This window comes from Salvelinus alpinus, chromosome 1 (genome assembly GCF_045679555.1).
Source record: "Salvelinus alpinus chromosome 1, SLU_Salpinus.1, whole genome shotgun sequence".
NCBI lineage: Eukaryota > Metazoa > Chordata > Actinopteri > Salmoniformes > Salmonidae > Salvelinus > Salvelinus alpinus.
Window position 1 is genome coordinate 27984360 of NC_092086.1, and position 16364 is coordinate 28000723.

General features: G+C 43.8%; 1 protein-coding gene across 5 annotated transcripts in view; it reads right to left on the reverse strand.

The window, feature by feature from the left end:
- LOC139572722 (septin-9-like) overlaps positions 1-16364 on the reverse strand; it is a 168312-nt gene that overhangs the window by 66742 nt on the left and 85206 nt on the right. For 4 of the 5 annotated variants that reach the window (XM_071395445.1, XM_071395471.1, XM_071395437.1 and 1 more), the window contains one exon: positions 4271-5023. In XM_071395445.1, the coding sequence (XP_071251546.1) occupies positions 4271-5023 (753 nt within the window). Of the gene's footprint in view, positions 1-4270; positions 5024-5394; positions 5527-16364 lie in introns of those variants that run through there. The other variant, XM_071395463.1, reaches the window with a different exon arrangement.

Genomic DNA, 16364 nt, shown 5'->3' on the forward strand with positions numbered 1-16364 from the left:
TTTGCCATTTTTGATGGGTATCTGAAAGTTAATTTTACTGTGATGCTGACGACTGCTGTGCCAATAAATATTGAAATGAAGCAGCCTACTGCTCGGTGCGTCACCGTTGCATTGTGGGAAATGTAGTATTGGTGCGTGTAAAAGATCTGCGGGCTGCCGGCTTGCTGCGGTCTGCGGGCCGGTTCTAATAATAAATCAAGATCATCCCAGGGGCCGTAAAAAACATTCTCGCGGGCCGGATGTGGCCCGCGGGCCTTGACTCTGACATATATGACGTAGGGCCTTACAAGAAAAATGTGAAGTTTGAAATAAAATCAGTGTGTTAATATGGGTGATTGTTAATGGGACAATTGATGGCTACAACCATCAAACTAGTATTTTAAAGTAGAGGTCGACCGATTAATCGGAATAGCCGATTAATTAGGGCCGATTTCAAGTTTTCATAACAATCGGAAATCTGTAATTTTGGACGCCGATTTTGTCGAATGTTTTTTATTTGTTATTTTTTTTACACCTTTATTTAACTAGGCAAGTCAGTTAAGAACACATTCTTATTTTCAATGACGGCCTAGGAATGGTGGGTTAACTGCCTGTTCAGGGGCAGAACGACAGATTTTTACCTTGTCAGATTCAATCTTGCAACCTTACGGTTAACTAGTCCAACGCTCTAACCACCTGCCTCACGAGGAGCCCGCCTGTTACGCGAATGCAGTAAGAAGCCAAGGTAAGTTGCTAGTTAGCATTAAACTTATCTTATAAAAAACAATCAATCAATCATAATCACTAGTTATAACTACACATGGTTGATGATATTACTAGTTTATCTAGCATGTCCTGCGTTGCATATAATCGATGCAGTGCGCATTCGCGAAAAAGTACTGTCGTTGCTCCAACGTGTACCTAACCATAAACATCAATGCCTTTCTTAAAATCAATACACAGAAGTATATATTTTTAAACCTGCATATTTAGCTAAAATAAATCCAGGTTAGCAGGCAATAATAACCAGGTGAAATTGTGTCACTTCTCCTGCGTTCATTGCACGCAGAGTCAGGGTATATGCAACAGTTTGGGCCGCCTGGCTCATTGCGAACTAATTTGCCAGAATTTTACGTAATTATGACATAACATTGAAGGTTGCGCAATGTAACAGGAATATTTAGACTTATGGATGCCACCCGTTAGATAAAATACGGAACGGTTCCGTATTTCACTGAAAGAATAAACGTTTTGTTTTTGAGATGATAGTTTCCGGATTTGACCATATTAATGACCTAAGGCTCGTATTTCTGTGTGTTATTATGTTATAATTAAGTCTATGATTTGATAGAGCAGTCTGACTGAGCGATGGTGGGTACCAGCAGGCTCGTAAGCATTCATCAAACAGCACTCGCGTGCGTTTTGCCAGCAGCTCTGCTGTTTATGACTTCAAGCCCATCAACTCCCGAGATTAGGCTGGTGTAACCGATGTGAAATGGCTAGCTAGTTAGCGGGGTGCGCGCTAATAGCGTTTCAAACGTCACTCGCTCTGAGACTTGGAGTAGTTGTTCCCCTTGCTCTGCATGGGTAACGCTGCTTCGAGGGTGGCTGTTGTCGATGTGTTCCTGGTTCGAGCCCAGGTAGGAGCGGGGAGAGGGATGGAAGCTATACTGTTACACTGGCAATACTAAAGTGCCTATAAGAACATCCAATAGTCAAAGGTATATGAAATACAAATCGTATAGAGAGAAATAGTCCTATAATAACTACAACCTAAAACTTCTTACCTGGGAATATTGAAGACTCATGTTAAAAGGAACCACCAGCTTTCATATGTTCTCATGTTCTGAGCAAGGAACTTAAACTTCAGCTTTCTTACATGGCACATATTGCACTTTTACTTTCTTCTCCAACACTTTGTTTTTGCATTATTTAAACCAAATTTAACATGTTTCATTATTTATTTGAAGCTAAATTGATTTTATTGATGTATTATATTAAGTTAAAATAGGTGTTCATTCAGTATTGTTGTAATTGTCATTATTACAAATACATTTTAAAAATCGGCATCGGCTTTTTTTTGTCGTCCAATAATCGGTATCGAAAAATCATAATCGGTCGACCTCTAGTTTAAAGGGATACCTCGGGATTGTATCTAGTATATTGTATCTAGTTCCCCAGAGTCAGATGAATTCCTGGATACCATTTTTATGCCTCTGTGTCCAATATAAAATAAGTTCGAGGTAGGTTTGCAAGAAAATGCAGATACACATAGACTTCCAGTCATTGCACTAGTGCTAGTTAGCAACTTCCATCAAACTACACGCAGAGACAGAAAAATGGTATCCAGCATTCACCTGACTCAGCATTCACCTGACTCAGCATTCACCTGACTCAGCATTCACCTGACTCAGCATTCACCTGACTCAGCATTCACCTGACTCAGCATTCACCTGACTCAGCATTCACCTGACTCAGCATTCACCTGACTCAGCATTCACCTGACTCAGCATTCACCTGACTCAGCATTCACCTGACTCTGGGGAAGTAGATTAAGGATCTCATTGCCAAAATCTCAAAGTCTACCTTGAAAGAGTCATTTAAAAAGCAGTGGTTCACATTCATGTTATAAATGTATCATTATCCTATTCATTCAGTCAATTTAGGGCTGGGTGATATACCGTATTTTACTATATACAAACACCGGTAATGATGCACGGACCGGTTTGAGTTTCTTGACCTTCTTTAACAGTATGTGTGGTTTGTTAAACATGATACGCAACTCCTAAGTGTATAATGTGTGTTTTTATAGTTTACTCCATTTGCTACTAGAGCCCCAGTGGGGAAATTATAGTAAAAAGTGCAGAAATTAATGAAAATGCTAAAAAGTATTTTTGTTTGGAGTATAAATGGAGAAAGCCCCATTGAAATCACGTATAATGTATATGTTGTCACCCTAGTGTCATGAATTACTCATAAAGCATATTTAGAACTTGTATTATTCAAAAACCTAAAATAGCTTCAAATACTGTCAGAAATACTGTGATGTGATATTTTGGCCATATCGCCCAGGCCTAAGTCAATTTATAGCGATATAAATGTATCCATATCACTCAACTCTAGTTCAAACCCCAAAAAGCTCAAGGCTAGGTCAGGTTAGACAGAGGAAAGGATGGCTATCTATCACTCTGGTTTTGAATGATCCATCTTTACAGAAGGACTTTACTGCATGTCTACACAGGACACAGCTGAAGTATGGACCAGCAACTACGAAACACAACCACTACTTTACTGCACGTCTACACAGGACACAGCTGAAGTATGGACCAGGAACTATGAAACACAACCACTACTTTACTGCATGTCTACACAGGACACAGCTGAAGTATGGACCAGCAACTATGAAACACAACCACTACTTTACTGCACGTCTACACAGGACACAGCTGAAGTATGGACCAGGAACTATGAAACACAACCACTACTTTACTGCACGTCTACACAGGACACAGCTGAAGTATGGACCAGGAACTATGAAACACAACCACTACTTTACTGCACGTCTACACAGAACACAGCTGAAGTATGGACCAGGAACTATGAAACACAACCACTACTTCACTGCATTCTTAGCACCAGAGTCTACCCTGTAAAAACATCACTTCCAGGAATAGCTGAAATGAAAACCAAGGCAGTACCACATCATACATAGTTCGGTTTCACAATTCACAGCTATGTCAACCTCTGTCTGCTTCAATTCAGTCCTTCATAAGGGCCTGACATAATGATTAGAGTACACTAAACTTGGCTGGCTGGCTAGCTGACTGGCTGACTGAGTGGCTGGCTGAGCCCATTCTTACTGCTGGGCCTCAGCTGGGATCCTCATCATTACTCTGACCTATATTCCCAGTCAGACATCACAGCAGCAAGAGCTCATGAGAAACCATCTGTACTGGTACTGTCACTGTTGCCTTGCAGAGTTAGGCTGCACTTTGTCTGAGTAAAAGGTGACTATTCACATGTCAAATAAGACAGCTTGTGTATCTAAACTGTCTTGAAAGGGTATGAGCACTGAAAACAAATGCAATTGACATTCTACAACACAAATTATTCTGATCAAAGCAAAGGAGCAACCCCTGAACTTTAAAAAAATAACTTTCTCTACATTCTCTCTCAGCAGAGAGCAGTTGTGAAATACTGTCCACAGATCGAGAGAGCACACAGAGGTGAAATGAACAAGCATTAGAGACTAATGCATAGACGTGTCAGACATAGAATTAGATTGACTTACTTTCTATAGGTCTGACGACGGGCGTCTCGCTGACCAGGGGCTGTGTCCTCTCGCTCCTGGGCTCCACCAGGCTGGGCAGGGGGCCACTGGGCGCTGGGGGGTGACTGTTGTTCTCCACCACCCTGACCGGAGGTGGTGCTGCCATCTCTGGCTGTCGGAAGACAGGCATCTCGGGTCTCCTGGAAGTAAGGCCCTCCACAGGGCTGACCATGGTGGGGTCGGTCCTCCTCTGAGGAGGGTCAGGGATCCGGGTGGCTGAGGGAGGCTGGGAGTCCCCCCTCCTGGGTGCCCCGGGGGGCTCGTGGGGCCGAGAGAGGGAGATCTCTGCCCGTCTGTGTGCCGAGCTGGAGCTGGAGATGGTGGAGCTCTCTGGGACGGCTCCGGCTCGAGAACCAAGGCTCTGGGCCTCGGGCCTCTTCAGGCCGAAACGGGCGATACCCGGGCTGGGCGAGCTGTCAATCTGCTTGGATGACACCTCAATGGAGATCTCGGTCCGGCGGGTGGAGGCTGTATCCAGGGCACGACCTCCTACCACTCCCCCGGACAGCTCCATGCGTCTCAGGCTGGTTTTGGGGGAGCAGGGGTTGGAGTCAGAAGGCGAGGTTCTGGAGGGGTAGTCCGAGTTGCGGGAGGAGCCCAGGTCGTGGAAGCTTCGCTGGCTGGAGGTGGAGGAGCGGAGGTTGGTCCTACGGGACAGAGGGGAGGGGTTGATGGAGACGTCAGACTCCTCCACCTCAAACGACCTCTTTAGTGCTGGAAAAGAGAAGACATGTTGTGGTCAGTCAACAGATAAACACAGACAAATTGTGTTGCCTTGTAAATTAATCAAGTAATATAATGAATTGATTAATAAACATCAAGATATGAATCAGTATATATCACAATTTCATAATTTAGCTGAGTAGCCTACTGCTATAGCCTAACTAGGCTACCAAAATACAGGAGGGGAAAGCGTTTCAGATTTTGATTCATCTCTTGGAGAAAATTGTAGGCCTACAATTTGATTTCTAAAGTGTTTGGGGAACACCATTCAAAAATCAAGTTGAAAACTGTGTCACATAAAACAAGAACCCTACGGAATCCCAATGAAGCTAAAATATTAACAGGGAAAGTACGTTCATTACCTGATTGAATACGCTTCACATATTTTTTCATCATTGCGATTTAGTTATTTCGCATTCCCTCAATGAAAACGTGACTGACTCACAACAAACCGATGCGCACAAACTGATCAAACACAACCAAAGCGCGCGCTACTGGGGTGTATTCATTACCTCTTACGACGGAAACCGTTCACGAGTTAAGAACCAAATGGAAGCAAACGGAACAAAACATGGCGGGACCTACCTGAATTTGTCCAATAGAAACTCTAGTTTTCGTTGCAAAACGTTTGGAGTTAACGGTTTCTGTTTGGAGTAAACGGTTTCTGTTGTTAAATATTACAAAACATTTTACAACAGAATCGGCGTAATGAATACACCCCTGCGCTCGCCCTGCCCATAAATTGTGATGAATTAGCAGGTATTCTATAAAAAAAATACTCAAATTCTGTTCAATTCTGCCCATTGAATAAAAACGCGGTTCTATCAACGAATAACATAGATAAGCAGCAACAGGTTGGCTAACGGTGTGACCTTTATATATACCATCTATGGATGTGAACTTTATATATACCATCTATGGGTGTGAACTTTATATATACTATCTATGGGTGTGAACTTTATATATACCATCTATGGGTGTGAACTTTATATATACCATCTATGGGTGTGAACTTTATATATACCATCTATGGATGTGAACTTTATATATACCATCTATGGGTGTGAACTTTATATATACCATCTATGGATGGTCCATCTATGTTATGTTTCCGTTGGGTTTCTAAGTTGGCCATACAGCCGTACAGTCAGAGTTAGGTAGGTAACTTTCTAAATGTAATCCGTTACAGTTACTAGTTGCCTGTCCAAAAGTGGAATCAGTAACGTAACTTTTGGATTACCCAAAATCAGTAATGTAATCTGATTACATTACTTTTAGATTACTTTCACCTTAAAATCCATTAGAAGAAGACAAACATGTACGTTACCAATTGAACGACATCTATTTCAGGATAAATCCATGTTAAAGTTTACATAGCTGGCCATATATGGATGTAAAATTTTACTTTATGGGTTGGTTATGTAGGCTCCTTCTAACCCATCGCTTTCTAATACATATAATAATACGATTAAATTACATCCTTATATTAGAAACCAAAGTCTATCAGTTTAGATTAGCCACATTGTTTTACCTGAGCATAACCCCGAAACTAAGGACTTATTAGCCAGCTCTACTCTGTTGTTTATGATTTTGTTGTAATGGAGGACTGATTGGGCTCATTGATTCGAGTTGAATAATAAATGCTGCGCTTGTGGAATAGCATGCTTTGATCAATAATAATAAGTGATATCTGTATCGCCGTAGACTACACCACTGCTGTCATCCTTACCTCCAAGCGTTTATTCAAGTTGGATAATCTTTGGATGCCGACAGCAGCCATTGGAAGAGATATCTTGGACTGTAGCCTACAAAAGCCTATTTCTGCTCTTTTCCCGCGATCCATCAAACACATTTGGTGTGTCATCGTAGTGGTCAGACTCGCTCAGGTGGAACAAACTTAAAATTGCACCTTTTTTCAATGCTGATTTGAATATTATTGTGAAAACAGAGAAGTGTCAAAGATTTTCTTTCTGAATTTAAAAGTAATCCTCAAAGTAATCATCTAGTTTTTCAAAAGTATCTGTAATCTGATCACAATATTTTTGCTGGTAACGTAACGGATTACAGTTACCGTTTTTGTAATCCCTTAAATGTAACGGATTACATGTAATTACTTACTCCCCAACCCTGCGTAACGTATGGGGTTCCATTGGTTCCGTGTCAGTTTGGAGGTTGCGACACCTGGCTAACCTCTGCTCTTCCAGACTAGGGCCCTGGAGCTCCCAAATAAACAACCCAGCCAGCGCCAGCATCTTCCCCGCTCAGAAGGCCCCGAGCCAGGGAGCAGCATGGGGGTAATAGACCCCCTTATGGAGCACACTATTTTCACACACTTGGTTCTTTTCATCAGGTTTTTGTGTGGTATTACTGAATAAAAGCCATGCTGGCTGCAGTTTAGGCAGGGCTACCTCAAGATTTAAAGACGTGTGAGTAGATACATGACAAATGCTGTGCTATTGATGGTGTTTGACACAGAATTCTGGGTGTAATAGCTGAACTTGGCAATAGTTTAGTTTCACTGAGGAAAGAGACCAAAATGAGAAGTAACGTTTTTCAGGATGCATTATGGATATTTTTGTGATATAAAATGGTGTGTCTGCTTCAACAAGGCTGAGTCTCACTGGCCTAATGCTCCTCTAAACTCCCTCTAACCTGCTGTACAGATACAGGAAACCTCAGCTGGTTGACGGTTATCGACAGATTGGCATTCCAGGTCTGTCAGCGCTCCGGGCCCTCCAGGTACTTTGGGCCCATGGTCCCGGACAATGGCTGGCTTTATCCCAGCGCTTCCTGGCTAATAGTGGTCCGCCCTGGGCATGCCAGCGAGGTGAGCCAGGTGACTGATGGCCAACTGTTACAAACAGGGATTAGGTTTCCTCCCTGAGACAAGAAGAGGGATCTGGCCCACTGTCAGCAGGGCCGTGTTTACATGTACATTTTGGTCATTTAGCAGATGCTCTTATCCAGTGCATTAATTCAGCCAAGACAACCACATCACAATCACTGTAAGTAAAACTTTCCTCAAGCTATCAGCAAAATCAATGCTAGTTAATATTTGTTCATTGGGGCACAGCGTTAGAATATCTTTTTGCCATGGGGAACAAATATGAACACTTCATATTGGACAAGTCTAGGTAGTCCCTCAATGTTTCAGGTTTTCTACCGTTTGGTGATTAATGAACTCAACCCAAGATAGTGGCCTGATGATGAGTGTGATAGAGAGTGCTGTGTTGTTAAGGCTGTATCTCAATAGTATAAAATGGCCTCAGTCTCTCCATCTGTTTTCCTCCATCTGCACTAACATTAAAGAACTGGTCTTTTGAAAGTGAGTTCCTGGAAAGAATTCCCCATACCAGTTTGAGAAGCCAATAAGATGTTCAATCACATAGTAGGACACCTGGAATCCGGAGGAGTGGGGATAACTAACCCGGTGCACCTCACGAATAACAGCTTCCAGCCTATGTTCATAAAGCGTCTCAGAGTAGAAACGCTGATCTAGAATAAGTTTAGCCTTTTACATTACAATTAATGTATGGGGGGGTAACTGATCCTAGATCAGCACTCCTATTCTGAGACGCTTCATGAATACAAACCCAATGGTCTCAGCTGATCCATACAATTCTGACCAGCTTTGAGGAGAGACAGGGGCTGTCCTGATGTGCCTACAGTGTATTACAGTTCACTGAGAGCCATGCTAGTGGAAAAGGGATACCTAGTGAGTTGCACAACTGAACGCATTCAACTGAAATGTGTCTTTTGCATTTAATCCATCAGAGTGGTGCAGGGGGCTGTCTTAATCTACAGCCACGTCATCGGCGCAGTTGTTGGGGGTTAACTGCCTTGCTCAAGGGTAGAACAGCAGATTTTTCCACCTTGCTGGCTCGGGGATTCAAACCAGTGAACTTTTGGTTACTGGCCCACCGCTCTTAACCCGCTAGGCTACCTGCCTTCCCGTGATAAGGAGAGTCATGCATCTGGATAGAGATAAGGACTAAGCCATGTGGCCCATGCTACAAACAGACATATACCAGATCTGCTACCACAGCTGACTAACCACCTGATGCTACGGCTGATCCTGCATAACAGATCTAGACAAACACAGATCTAGACCAGTGATGTCACAAAGAACACTTTTGAGATAAAATGGCATTTACAAAATGGGCCATGAAATTCACTACCTGTAGATATGGCTGATATAATGCCTTATGAGACATATAAAGACGTTTAGATACAGTGATTCAACAGGAAATAAGGAAGAGCCTAAAACAACATCCCTGATGAAGTCATCCTCACACATCAGAAATAACAGGAATTATTTGAAGCAAGGATGAATAGTTACAGTAATTAGTCCCATAGAAATCCTATTAAATTATTAGTATTCTAATTCCTAATTCTATGGTTAGTCTTTCAGTCCATTTAACAGTTAAAAGAGGAATCATCTCAACTCAAAGAATATAGTAGCTTCCACAACACAAAAGTGCCATTTAAAGGGACACTTAACCACTTTTTACCCTCATATTCATTATCTCCAGCACCATACCAGTGTCTACATTTGTTGCGACAGTCTTCACAGTGTTGAGGATCCAACCAACAGATATTGTGATTGATGTAATGACCAGTCTGGGTGTAGTGATGTTAGGGGAGGACAAAAGAGAAGGGAGCTGTGTGTGTGTGCCTGTGTCGGATCTGTGGTAAGAGAGGCACCAGCTGTCTGGAGGAGACACATGTACTCTCAGCGTGTGTGTGTGTGTGTGTGTGTGTGTGTGTGTGTGTGTGTGTGTGTGTGTGTGTGTGTGTGTGTGTGTGTGTGTGTGTGTGTGTGTGTGTGTGTGTGTGTGTGTGTGTGTGTGTGTGTGTGTGTGTGTGTGTGTGTGTGTGTGTGTGTGTGTATGTGGCCCTGTAGTAAGGTAAACACTGAGGGGTTGGAGCCTGGCTCACTGAGGCTCTGACGCACATCTCAGGCACTGGCCACTAAATCACTACTGTGTTATACACACACAATACTGCAGGAGGGGAACTGTGAGTGAGAGAGTGAGTGAGAGAGAGTGAGAGAGCGAGAGAGAGAGAGAGCGAGAGAGAGAGAGAGAGAGAGAGAGAGAGAGAGAGAGAGAGAGAGAGAGAGCGAGAGAGAGAGCGAGCGAGAGAGAGAGTCTGTGTATAGTATGTGTTTATGTGTTTGCATGCCAGTGTGTGTGTGTGTGGTGCCTCCATGTCAGCTTGTCTGTATGTTTCCCAGCACAAGGACAAAGGCGTGTGAAGCCTCAAAGAGTCTTTATCAGGAGCTGTACAGTATCAATGAGATAACAGTGATCACAAGCCTCCTAGAAACAGCTAGATAATTATAATGAGGACCACATGTCAACTCTGTTCTTTATTTTATTCACCTCCTTATCTTCCTCTACCTCTCTTTACCTATACCTACACCTCTCTCCCCCCTCCCCATCTCAAACCTCTCTCAATTCAATTAAATTTCAATTTAATATAACTGCTCTAGGTTAGGGGGCAGCATTTTCACGTTTGGATGAAAAGAATACCCAAATTCAACTGCCAGCTACTCATCCCCAGAAGATAAGATATGCATATTAATAGTATATTTGGATAGAAAACACTCTGAAGTTTCTAAAACTGTTTGAATCATGTCTGTGAGTATAACAGAACTTATTTAGCAGGCAAAACCCCGAGGACAAACCATTCAGATCTTTTTGTTTTTGAGGTCACTCTCTTTTCAATGGATTTTCATTGGGAATCCAGATAATTCTAATTGACTTTCTTGCAGTTCCTACCGCTTCCACTGGATGTCAACAGTCTTTAGAAATTGGTTGAGACTTTTTCCTTTGTGTAATGAAGAAGTAGCCCTGTTCAGAACGAGGGTCGAGTGAAGTGTACTGATTGTTAGAGGCGCGTAACCAGAAAGCATGCTACAGTTTATTTATTTTCGATTATTTACGTTAAAAAATACCTAAAGTTGTATTACAAAAGTAGTTTGAAATGTTTTGGCAAAGTTTACAGGTAACCTTTGAGATATTTTGTAGCCACGTTGAGCAAGTTGGAACCGGTGTTTTTCTGGATCAAACTCGCCAAATAAATTGACATTTTGGATATATATCGACGGAATTAATCGAACAAAAGGACCATTTGTGATGTTTATGGGACATATTGGAGTGCCAACAACAGAAGCTCGTCAAAGGTAAGGCATGAATTATATTTTTATTTCTGCGTTTTGTGTCGCGCCTGCAGGGTTGAAATATGCTTCTCTCTCTTTGTTTACTCTTTTGCTATCCTCAGATAATAGCATCGTTTGCTTTCGCCGAAAAGCGTATTTGAATTCTGACATGTTGGCTGGATTCACAACCAGTGTAGCTTTAATTTAGTATCTTTCATGTGTGATTTAATGAAAGTTAGATTTTTATAGTAATTTATTTGAATTTGGCGCGCTGCATTTTCTCTGGCTTTTGGCCAAGTGAGACAGTAGCGTCCCGCCTAAACTCAGATTTTTGGATATAAATATGAATTTTACCGAACAAAACATACATGTATTGTGTGATATGAAGTCCTATGAGCGTCATCTGATGAAGATCATCAAAGGTTAGTGATTCATTTTAACTCTATTTATGCTTTTTGTTACTCCCCTCTTTGGCTGAAAAAATGGCTGTGTTTTTCTGTGGCTATGTACTGACCTAACATAATCGCAAGGTGTGCTTTCACCGTAAATCCTTTTTGAAATCAGACACTGTCGCTGGATTAACGAGAAGTTTAAAATGGTGTATAATACGTGTATGTGTAACGGATGTGAAATGGCTAGCTAGTTAGCGGGTACGCGCTAATAGCTTTTCAATCAGTTACGTCACTTGCTCTGAAACCTAGAAGTAGTGTTGCCCCTTGCTCTGCAAGGGCCGCGGCTTTTGTGGAGTGATGGGTAACGACGCTTCGTGGGTGTCAGTTGTTGATGTGTGCAGAGGGTCCCTGGTTCGCGCTCGAGGTCGGGGCGAGGGGACGTACTAAAGTTATACTGTTACATATGTTTGAGGAATTTTAATTATGAGATTTCTGTTGTTTAGAATTTGCGCCCTGCAAATTCACTGGCTGTTGGTTAGGTGGGACGCTACCGTCCCACATATCCCAGAGATTAAGGGCTTTATTGCCATGGGAAACATATGCAAACATTGCCAAAGAAAGTGAAGTAGATACTTAACAAAAGTGAAATAAAAAATACAAATGAACAGTACACATTACACTCACAAAAGTTCCAAAATAATATTATGTGCAAATAGTTAAAGTACAAAAGGGAAGATAAATAAACATAAATATGGGTTGTATTTACAATGGTGTTTGTTCTTCACTGGTTGCCCTTTTTTTGTGGCATCAGGTCACAAATCTTGCTGCTGTGATGGCACACTGTGGTATTTTACCCAATAGATATGGGAGTTTATCAAAATTGGATTTGTTTTCGAATTCTTTGTGGGTCTGTGTAATCTGAGGAAAATATGTGTCTCTAATATGTTCATACATTTGGCAGGAGGTTAGGAAGTACAGCTCAGTTTCCACCTCATTTTGTGGGCAGTGTGCACATAGCCTGTCTTCTCTTGAGAGCCAGGTCTGCCTACGGCGGCCTTTCTCAATAGCAAGGCTATGCTCATGTAACGGATGTGAAATGGCTTGCTAGTTAGCGGTGGTGCGCGCTAATAGCCTTTCAATCGGTGACGTCACTTGCTCTGAGACCTTGAAGTAGTGGTTCCACTTGCTCTGCAAGGGCAGTGGCTTTTGTGGAGCGATGGGTAACGATGCTTCGTGGGTGTCAGTTGTTGATGTGTGCAGAGGGTCCCTGGTTCGCGCCCGAGTCGGGGCGAGGGGACGGACTAAGTTATACTGTTACATTGATGCTGTTGACCCGGATCACTGGTTGCTGCGGAAAAGGAGGAGGTCGAAAGGGGGGTGAGTGTAACGGATGTGAAATGGCTAGCTAGTTAGCGGTGGTGCGCGCTAATAGCCTTTCAATCGGTGACGTCACTTGCTCTGAGACCTTGAAGTAGTGGTTCCCCTTGCTCTGCAAGGGCCGCGGCTTTTGTGGAGCGATGGGTAACGATGCTTCGTGGGTGACTGTTGTTGATGTGTGCAGAGGGTCCCTGGTTCACGCGAGGGGACGGACTAAAGTTATACTGTTACACTCACTGAGTCTGTACATAGTCAAAGCTTTCCTTAAGTGTGGATCAGTCACAGTGGTCAGGTATTCTGCCACTCTGTACTCTCTGTTCAAGGCCAAATAGTATTCCAGTTTGCTCTGTTTTTTGTAAATTCTTTCCAATGTGTCAAGTAATTATATTTTTGTTTTTTCATGATTTGGTTGAGTCTAATATGTTGCTGTGCTGGGGCTCTGTGGGGTCTGTTTGTGTTTGTGAACGGAGCCCCAGGACCAGCTTACTTAGGGGGCTCTTCTCCAGGTTCATCTCTCTGTCGGTGATGGCTTTGTTATGGAAGGTTCTCGAATTGTTTCCCCTTAGATGGTTAGGTGGTCTTTTCTGGATTTTAATAATTAGTGGGTATCGGCCTAATTCTGCTCTGCTTGCATTATTTGGTGTTTTACGTTGTACACTGAGGATATTTTTGCAGAATTCTGCATGCAAAGTCTCAATTTGGTGTTTGTCCCATTTTGTGAATTATTGGTTGGTGAGTGAACTCCAGACCTCACAACCATAAAGGGCAATGTGTTCTATAACTGATTCAAGTATTTTTAGCCAGATCCTAATTGGTATGAGAAGACTTTGCCTATGTTTGGGTTTGTTTGTCAATCTCCCTCCCTCCCTCCCTCCCTCCCTCCCTCCCTTAGCCTGTCTTAAAACTTGTTTTCCAGGGCCTCCCGACTGGCACAGCGGTCTAAGGCACTGCAGTGCTTGAGGCGTCACTACAGATCTCGGTTTGATCCCGGGCTGTGTCGGAGCCGGCCACGACCGGGAGACCCATGAGGCGGCGCACAATTGGCCCAGTGTCGCCCGGGTTAGGGGAGGATTTGGCCAGCTGGGATGACCTTGTCCCATCATGCTCTAGCGACTGCTGTGGCGGGCCGGGACGCATGCACGCTGACTTCGGTCGCCAGCTGTACGATGTTTACTCCGACACATTGGTGCGGCTGGCTTCCAGGTTAAGCAAGCAGTGTGTCAAGAAGCAGTGCGGCTTGGCAGAGTCGTGTTTTGGAGGACGCATGGCTCTCGAACTTCGCCTCTCCTGAGACCGTACGGGAGTAGCAGCGATAGGACTGTAACTACCAATTGGATATCATGAAAAAGGGGTAAAAAATTAAATAATAACTTGTTTCCCAAACACACTAAGACAGTCATGAAGAGGGCACGACAAAGCCTATTACCCCTCAAGAGACTGAAAAGATTTGGCTTGGGTCCTCAGATCCTCAAAAGGTTATACAGCTGCACCATCGAGAGGATCCTGACTGGTTGCATCACTGCCTGGTATGGCAACAGCTCGGCCTCCGACCGCAAAACACTACAGAGGGTAGTGCGTACGGCCCAGAACATCACTGGGACCAAGCTTCCTGCCATCCAGGACCTCTATACCAGGCGGTGTCAGAGGAAGGCCCTAAAAATTGTCAAAGACTCCAGCCACCCTGGTCATAGACTGTTCTCTCTGCAAGCGGTACCGGAGCACCAAGTCTAGGGTCAAGAGACTTCTAAACAGCTTCTACCCCCAAGTCATAAGACTCCTGAACAGCTATTTTTTCAGAAACACTTTTTTTCCTTAAAACTTCTTAAAGCGTTGTTGGTTAAGGGCTTGTAAGTAAGCATTTCACTGTAAGGTATTCGGCGCATGTGACAAATAACATTTGATTTGATTTGATGAAGGCACCCACCACGTGATCAGCTGACTGTCAGCCAGAAGGAACAGAAGAGTACAGTTAAAAGTCCTCATGACCAATGTGCTCATCACAGTTTATTAGAAATATTGAGGCAAATTCAGGGGATGTGATCAGTAGATGTTGCACGACATGCAGATTCTGATCTGTGATTGGCCAATTGTGCCCTTTTTACAGCTGAGAGTGTGGTGTGTGACCCTTGACCCTCAACGTGGACAGGTCGGTGCGTGTGAGAACTCCTACTCTCAGCCCAGATCAGTACTGATCCTGATACCTATAGAATTCACTCAGGTTCCAGTGAAATAAGTCCAACTCTCTCTATGAGACACATACACATAACAGAGAGGAAAAGGAGGGCCTTAACCTCTCCTCTCTCTCCTTTCTCCTCTCCTCTCCTCTCCTTTCTCCTCTCCTCTCCTCTCCTCTCCTCTCCTCTCCTCTCTCCTCTCTCCTCTCTCCTCTCTCCTCTCTCCTCTCTCCTCTCCTCTCCTCTCCTCTCCTCTCCTCTCCTCTCCTCTCCTCTCCTCTCCTCTCCTCTCTCTCCTCCTCTCAGGTTCCAGTGTAATAAGTCCAGCTCTTTCTATGAGACACATACACATAACAGAGAGGAAAAGGAGGGCCTCAACCAGCGTGAGATGAGGTACAACCCAAAATATTGTATGAGCATGAGTTAGTTGTGCCTGTTCCGTCTCAATGCACACACATATAATGCCTTATAAGTGCTTTTCTGATGCGTTGTGATAGCCCTCATAGAAAATGTTACCGTCCAAACTCACCTCATCAAGGCTACTTCACATCCCTCTCCAAAAGGTGTCCATTACAGTCGTCAAACACACTCTCCAACTCGAGCAGGAAAAGTTCATATTAGCTAAAATAAAAGGGAAGTCTTTCATTGCTTTGTCGTATGTTGAGGGCTGGTGATAACTCAAGGGGCCTTGGCTTGGCTGGGCGGGCGTGTGTGTTCTGTGTTCTCTCTCTCTCTGTGTGTGTGTGTGTGTGAGTGTGTGGTGTGTGTGTGTGTGTGTGTGTGTGTCTACGTGCATTGGTGGCTGTGTGTGTGTCTGTGTGCAGAGTATAAGTTACACTCCACATGTTCTACAGGGAGAATAACAAAGAGCGGTAGCTGAAAACATACAAAGACCTGCTATGTTCTCCCTGCCTGGGAGTGACCCCAGCAGTAGGTCCCAGTAGCCTCCAGCTACAACACACACAGCATGGCGGCAGAGGCTATGTTCTCCCTGCCTGGGAGTGACCCCAGCAGTAGGTCCCAGTAGCCTCCAGCTACAACACACACAGCATGGCGGCAGAGGCAGGACACCTGTGTTAGTCGTGAGAGGTGAACTGATAGGGCAGATAAGGACGGAGACGGCTGGTTGGCCTTTCAGCTCCTGGCAGGGGACACTTCCTGTGCTGTCCTCCAATGGGGTTCGCTAATAGAGTGGGGTCAGGGAAGCTACTGTGCAGAACAATGAC